Here is an 8305-nt window from a genome sequence, read left to right as displayed (position 1 = left end):
AAGGAAAACTATAGCTTCTAGAAAACATCACTAAAACTGTTTGCTGCAACTTGGTACGACATAGAAAAATTCGAATCATCTTGGGCAACAGAATGTGAAAGTATAATTGGAAGAGTAACAATATACGCATCATGTGGTATAGTCACAATGCAACATCATGATGTCAATTCACAAAAGAACGATCCATCTATAGAAGAAATACAAGTTACAATGACTTTGTCAAGCACTATTCTCATCCTTACATGCCAACAATATGGAGTTGACATGATGATAACTAAATGCTGACCATGTCTTGCTAAGAAAGAGAGAAAAAAATAGGTGGTGTCACTCTTACTAGACTACACAAAACGAATTCTCAATGCAAAGCCGTTATAGCTTCAACTATTGAGCATCATTGATATATCCATCTCGGTCTACAAAATGACAAGAGCGATTGCCAATGGAACCTTGGACCGTCTATCTATTCTCGGATAACCCCTCTAGTCTCTTGGAATGATAGATCACTTTCACAACCATCTACTAGAATTGACTTGACTACATTCGATATTGCAGCTGTGTTTGCTTTTAACATGCTACATAATCCACTGATCCAAAAGTACATGGCTATAGTAGAACATCCATATCCAAGGACATGGCTTTGCATCCTTAGTTAGGCAATCCATCGAAAGGATTATAGAGCTCTATCATAAAAGCTCTCCATTCAACTCAATGCTCCAAGAAGATCATGAGAATGAAAGATGTTACAGTTTACTTGAAAATGTAGTCGAGCCAAGCAGACGGCAGGGATTCCAAAGAGCCGATTAGAACGAGTTCACATGCATCATATTACAGAATAATAACCGTCTTGTTGAAAGAACAACGACGATCAAGATGGACAACTTGCTTGCAAGAACCTCACCCTGCCTAGATATCACCTTGAAAAATGCAATGTTTCCATTCTTATTCCCACTTGGCTGTGGCACCTATGATGGCAACATCTACCTTACTAAAAACATCAAGATGCGAGCTTCAACCTTGTTCTTTGTGTACATCTTACACAAGCCTTACATTTTGATTTTGTACTAGCTAAAACATGTTGTCTTGATCGTGAACAATACGAGGGGACATTGACAACTACAAGGCATAGTTCGAATGAAGAGGTTGACAAGCACATCCTCTAATAAAGTGTTCTTCCCTTACTCCATCTTGGTATCGATGTAACTTGAAGGACCTTATCACAATGGTCGGCGCACGGGAAACGCCTCATTTCTTCCTCATATTCACTACAGATGAGGTCACCACCAGTACAAGGTGGGCCAAGATCAACAAGTTGGAATGCATCGCAAAGGAGTTCAATCCTAAATTCTCATGTAAAGACTATCCCATTGAGTGTGCCATCCTCTTCCACACCAAGTTCCATCTTTTCTTCAACCAGTACATCCTTGATAGACATGCCTGTGTAGGGTGCATCCAGCACCATGTCATAAGGTATGAGATCCAACATAGAGGCTCCTTACATGCACACGTAATCCTATGGTTACATGAGGCAAACGTTGCAAATACAATTAATGAAATATGAGCATACATTCCATCCAACAATGATCGGTGTTGTTTGACAAGAAAATTAAGAGCCTTGTGATGGCAAAGCAAATTCATGGATGCCATTGTGTCTGCTACATAAGCAAAAGTAATGACCACATTAAATTCAATTATAGATTTCCGTATGCCTCACATGACAATTCGGAATCAACAATAGACCATGAAACTCAAAGATACATCTAGTACCATTTTGGAGATGAGCATCGAAATATTGTGCCTTATCACTTGACATTACTACTCCTATGGGGAGCGCACATGAATATTCAACAAGTAACGAACTCTTCCATCTCTTACTACCTACTCAAGGAGAAGCCGATCGGGAAGCTAAACATCCAGAGATAGAATATGCTAATAAACTTGGAATGTAGAACTTGGACTCCAACAAGCAGAGATTAATTTCCGCCGCAATATTGTGCAAGCCAATGTCACCCACCGGAGCGGCGTTGAATTGCTTACAGATTCTGATAGTCACAAGAAGCGAGTCCATCAAGTACATCAACAGCTCCCTGCACAAATACCATAGCAGAAGATCACAAGGATAGGGAATATCATCATGCACCCTAAAGACCTTTACTATGCCCAGCCATCGATCTTAGAGCATTTAACATTCTACCACTACCACAAAAACTATAACATCACCAAAACCACCACTGCATCTGATCAGAACCCACTCTCCGGACACTTATGGCAATACAGTGCAAGAGCATACGAGATTGGTACGTTTCACCAATTTTCACCCATGCCACTAAACTGAAGGTTTCTTCTTCAACACATTAGTGAAATAAAAAACCTTCAGGTCAAAGAGTGAACTAACAAGCATCAAGAACATGGTATAATCATACTACATTGAGTGCCAACTCCATGGTCTCATGTCCAACGAGGAAGACCTTGAAATGTTCATTACGAACTAGATGCAAAGAAACTTGCTTGCCTCGGACTGAACCCACCAACTAATGTACATGATCATTCAAAAGATCCCTTTGATGAAAGACAACCCAACGACATTCACAGTACCTCCACCAACTTCTACTGACTACGAAAGTGATGTTGCATCAATACAAATAAAGATGTTACATCTTACAAAAGAGTTTTGAATAATTCCTGAAAGTACTCTAACAACAGAACAACAAGCTGTCTACAACCACCTCATTGATGCGAGATATGGCCTACACATCATCAACAACACACCAAGTAGTGGAAAAAGATTCCTCATACGTTACTACAATTACAACCTCATTGCTAAGAATAAGAGCGTACTATTGACAGCAAGCACATGAGCAGTTGCAACTAGACTTTGCAGCCTATCCACCACAGTAGTCCACTAGTAGTTCAAGATACCAATATGTGCACATCAATATCTAGTGCAATTGCAAGAGATGGACGAACACTACATTACAATAAGAGAAGCTAATGCAATCATCATCAATGAGATGTCCATGTTAACAAGGACAACATTTGATGTAATAGTGTGTCAGATAGTGAGCATTTGCCAAGGCTCACTACTCAATCCATTCAGTAAAAGAAGCTTGTGATACTATTTGGAGATCTTGCACAGTTATCGCCTATTTGGAACCATCAAACCAAGTTCTATGAACAATATCATATCACATCCTTCTCGTACTGGGCACAAGGAAAGCAACACACTCTCCAAACCTTCGTTCGGCATGCATGTGGCTTGCCGTTTTCTATAGTTCCTACAAGTGATTAGGCATCGGTGTCCAACAAAGCGAGAGATACATGAATGCTTATGCTAGTGCTTGCATGATCAATGTGGACACCCTAGATTTTTTCGACCAAAAAACAACAATCATATGTACACACAAGGAAGATGTTCACAAGTATAATAAGTAGATTCTACACAAATACAACACAACTAAACAGATCCAGACCATCAATGTTCAAACGAATTCAAATGATGAGCCTGCATTGCAGACCTGGCTACATGACAATAACTTCCATGAGATAGATGAGATAGCAGTTGGGGTGGCTGCAATGATAACTGAGAACATTGACCTCACCATAGGTGTAGTAAACGGTGCAATGTGTAAGATCAACCATATCGACACAACAAACGAAAAAATGATATAAAAAATCCATGTCACAATCCTTTCAACGAACCAATAACTCACCCTTTGTGGTGTAGCAAGCACCAACGCAAGGCACTGAATAGCAAGTGGTACCATAAAAATCCACATTCTCTTTGATCCTTGCATGCGCAATCGCCGGTCACAAATCACAAGGAGCCACTGTGAACCAAAAAGCACTTCTACACATTAGAAGTATTTATGCACAAGGACTAGTGTACGTAATGTTCTTCCACGTAACTAAAAGAAGAAATTTGCATATCATCAACCTTCAAGATCCATCTGCCTTTGCTTCGACACCTTTCTTAATACCATGACTCAAGTGAAGAAATAACATAGCTCAACAAAAAAAAGAGATTAAACACAACACATTCTATCACACAACAATCTCATATGCTTCTTGTAGCAAGTAATAAATCAAACTTCTATACCTTCTTTCAAACATTGTTTGTTGATAGACCAATGTATTCTCCAAATTCTCATCTCTAGCTAATAGATTTATTAACAAACAAATGTGCTTTTCTCATTCTCTCCTTTACAGATACATAACACCTATCAAGGCAAAGATGACTCTAGATGAGGTACACACAAACTAAACGATACCTACTATGTATTTAAAAACTAATAGATTACTTTACCTAACCACATTCATCTATGCATATAGATGTTCCAGTTACACATTCAAAACCATAGGAACACCCAATGCCCTATCGAAAACCGTCCTGTATATATGCAGAATCGTAGGTACATAATGACAAACTGGATGAGAATGGCAAATGTCTTTGGGCAAAAGCCATCAACATAAGTCAACAGCTTCGCAACGTACAATGACCTCCAAAAACTAATGGCCACATGCACTCAAATTCTCAACAAACGAACGACATCTCGCATTAGATGACAAGCTTGCAATTGATACACAACCTCCTAAAACTTCGTAACTTTAATTTTTACTATAAACAACAAGGCGCACATGCACTTAACATGTATGATTCCTCAAATACATACTTGATAAACTTGAACTTGAGTACGAAGACATGGTTGACTATCCACTACGAACAAGCATACCCTAAGCGCTACTGGACATAAGAAGAAACAGGATCGGAACGTATCCAATTGAGCTGCTACATTACAAATTTAACATCTTGCTCAACTAGTCACAAAAAAGAAAGCAAGGACATACTAGAAGATTACATGAGAAATAACCATTACAATCATGGTCGTGTGACAATCATGTAATAACAATTGAGAAGGTCACATACCTATTGAACAGAGATGTCTACACCTAGAAAAACAGTTCCAAATCCAATCTATTCAGCAACATTACTTATGTAACATGCAAGTTCTCAAACACGACTTCTTCTTAAACTTTTTTTTAAAAAATATCAACTTCTCTAGCAAAAATGCGGACATAAGTAAACTAAGAAGAAACCTAACTTTTGCTAGCGCCAAACTTCCAGCCTCAACCACTGCAAAGTCATCTTGCTACTAGCTCAAGTACTTCCATATCGTTCGGCATCATCTACAACCAAGACCCACGAGCCTGTCCAAAAGCGTCAACGCAGAGATACAAAATCAAGTACTTCATCTATAATATAAGATATTAGAAAAACGGAAAGGAGTATGTAGAACAAACGACAGACATTGAGAAAAGAATCCAATAACACCAAAGAAATCCCGTCAAGAAAATGAAGAAAGACATAGAAACATTTCAACCATTCGAGGATAACTTCGAGGTTAACATAGAAGCAACAATTGATATCATAAACAAAGCTAGGAATTTTAAGCAGGCCACCATTTGTAAGAAAATGCAACCGTGACAAGGTACAACAAGATGTAGAATAAATCTCATTTAACATACCAAAAGAAATATGAATGTTCAAAATCACGATCAGTAACTCGAACTACATATACATACATATTCTCATTTCGACATCCTCAATGTATTTAAACAATGCAAAAACTTATCTATAAACATATTTTGCTTCGAAACACGACGCATGTCTAAACACCATCAGTAAAACTACTACATAACAAACATACAAGAACTGCACATAAAACTTCATACTCTTTTATTGAGTTGCACTTGTGAACCTTTTTTTTAAAATGAGCACTTTGTGCCCACATTGAATCGAATAAGTTTTCTCCTAAAATGAACGGGCCTTAGGAGGAAGCGAACCCATCTTTTCCGGAACAATGCTGTCCGACTCCAGTTCTTTCTTCCTCTTCTTCGTTGTCGTCTATTTCTTACTATCATCTGGATAAGTTTAAAGAAACGAGCGAGCGCGCGCAGAGAGAGAGAGAGAGCGCGAGCAATGGCGTCCGCGACGATGCGTGCCAATCTTGTTTTGTTGATGTATGCGCTGCAGCTGCTGGCATGTGGTACTCGTTCGAGCCATGGCATCCGATTTCTGCTGCACAAGGAAGAATGCTTCACGGAGACGGTGGAGTACGACGGAGATCTCGTGCAGGCGTCCTTTGTTGTCATCAAAGCTGATCGCGCCTGGAATTACGAAACGCCGGGGATCGACCTCTCAGTATGTCCTCTCTCTCTCTTTCTCTCTGTCTCTGTCTCTCTCTAAACAAAAACAAAGGAAAATCTGATACAAAGACAGTAGATTGCTGCAGCGTGCAGTAATCCTTGGATCTTCGAAGAATGCAAGATGTCAGGAAACATACATCATCAAGCCTTCTTTTAGGCTTATCATTAGGTCTTTTTCTTGTATATATGTGACGATTAGGTTACACTAAAAATCGTCACATATACACTGACAGAGTACTAGGAGTGCTGCTGTATGAGTTCACAGAATTTGATGTAGGTATATTATCAAAGCTTTTTGTTTGTGTATATCACAACACATCGTGAAGTCCAACAACATCATGAGCTTTTCCTCAGGAGGCACCACAGCTAGGTGTGGTAGTCTCATGCCCCCAGTCACATGCAGCTAGGTATGCAGTGCTTCCCAAGGAGAAGCTCATGAAAAGAAAAGGGAAGACAGGTCCTCTTCGCACATGAGAAAATGTCAAAAACTCTGTGTGTGTGTGTGACAATCATTAACAAAATACCCCTGGCTTCATTTTTAATTACTTATAATCGTCATATATATACTGATCGAGTACCAGGAGTGCTGCTTTACTGGTTTATAGAATTAGGTTGTTTGGGAATAGTGGCAGGCCTAAAGTTTGTTTGTGTTCAATTTCTTAGATGCAAAGAGTTGTTCCTGACCTGCCTTTCTGTGTACTAACACACTCATTAAGTATTTTTGTCAGACAAAACACATTTTATTAATCAGTAATCACACACTACGGCATCCCTTTGTCCATAGCCAACAGTCTGGAGCTCTCCATGCAGTAGAGTGGTACTCGTGAAATGATCATTATTATGTTGAGAGAACCTGACAAAGTTTCCTGTGTTTAGATTGAAGGTCCCGGCAACTTCCGCAAAGATGTTGTTGACAAGCCAGCTGAGAAATTGGAGTTTATGGCTCATAGACATGGTCCCTACAAGTTCTGTTTGAGGAACAAGTCGCCTTATGGTGAAACTGTAGATTTTGACGTGCACATTGGTCACATTCCTTATTATGACCAAAAAGTAAAAGATGGTACGAAGCTACAGCAGACAAATTGTGCTTTTTTAAACATTCCTGCAACACATCGTATATTGTAGCTGGAAACAGAGAAACCTTTATTAAGATGCGCTTTCCTTTGCAGATCACATCGATCCTGTGATGAGCCAGATTGCAAGACTTGAGGAGGCGATTTATTCTGTGCAATTTGAGCAACATTGGCTCTATGCTCAGACGGAACGACAATCAGTGTGTAAGTTCCCAAAATTTAGTTCTATGCTTTTTGCAACATCTAGATGTTTCTTTTTCTCTAAAGCAGAGAATGTTTCATCGATCATGTGCACTTGTTGCATGACAGTGAATGAGAAGTTAAGCAGAAGGTTGATATACAAGGCAGTCTTTGAGGCTGGTGCACTCATTGCAGCAAGTATGCTCCAAGTTTATCTTCTCCGACGATTATTTGACCGGAAGTTGAATAACTCAAGGGTTTAGTTTAGATTAGATGTAGCGGGTTGGATCTTTGCCTCCAACTTGGCACTGCCTTAAGAGAATGGTGAGTGTGCAGCCTTCACAGTCCTACTTTTTAAATTGAAAGCATTGGAAGCAGCTTCCTTTTTGTAAAGCTGCAGTTAATGTATCCATGATTTTTTATAGATGAATCAAACATCAAAGTGAAGCTATATAGATGTGTTTTTTTGTAGCAGCTCTGAGTATTTCATCAAAAGCATTGTGGAGTAATTTTGTAATTGCTAAAGAGATTTTAGTTTGCAAGCATGGGTGTCCCAGTTTTTAACACGAAGCGACCACTGTTCATATGATCAGTAATATGAATTTACAGGAAAATGTGGTGGTATTCCTAAAGAGATTTTAGGTTCATGCCACTAGATTTTTCCAATGTCTAATAAGTAGAGCGGCTTCATGATCGATTGGCTCTTGCCATTTGTAAGTCCTCTCGCTCAATTAGTTGCATGTCAACAAACTTCCCGTCATGACCTTCCACAAAAACTTGTCCTTAACAAGAAGTTAAGAGTACCCAAAGCTTCTTTAACGTATTAGACAGCTGGTCCTTTGTCACACTTA

The 8305-nt window shown here is 39.2% G+C and overlaps 1 protein-coding gene and 1 pseudogene across 1 annotated transcript; both read left to right on the top strand.

Moving 5' to 3' along the window:
* Positions 1-1219: 1219 nt before the first annotated feature.
* LOC148019222 (uncharacterized) lies at positions 1220-3666 on the top strand (annotated as a pseudogene).
* Positions 3667-5831: 2165 nt separating this feature from the next.
* Positions 5832-7928, top strand: P24BETA2 (emp24/gp25L/p24 family/GOLD family protein). Its single transcript, XM_087660781.1, has 4 exons — positions 5832-6196; positions 7078-7261; positions 7371-7478; positions 7584-7928. The coding sequence occupies exons 1-4, from the start codon at positions 5975-5977 to the stop codon at positions 7715-7717; spliced, it is 648 nt and encodes a 215-aa protein (XP_087516907.1). The 5' UTR covers positions 5832-5974; the 3' UTR covers positions 7718-7928.
* Positions 7929-8305: the final 377 nt, after the last annotated feature.

The sequence above is a fragment of the Lygodium microphyllum genome, chromosome 20, assembly GCF_053477565.2.
Source record: "Lygodium microphyllum isolate KBCC chromosome 20, Lygodium_microphyllum_v1.1.10, whole genome shotgun sequence".
In the NCBI taxonomy this organism is placed as follows: domain Eukaryota; kingdom Viridiplantae; phylum Streptophyta; class Polypodiopsida; order Schizaeales; family Lygodiaceae; genus Lygodium; species Lygodium microphyllum.
This window is presented reverse-complemented; position numbering and strand designations above follow the sequence as displayed.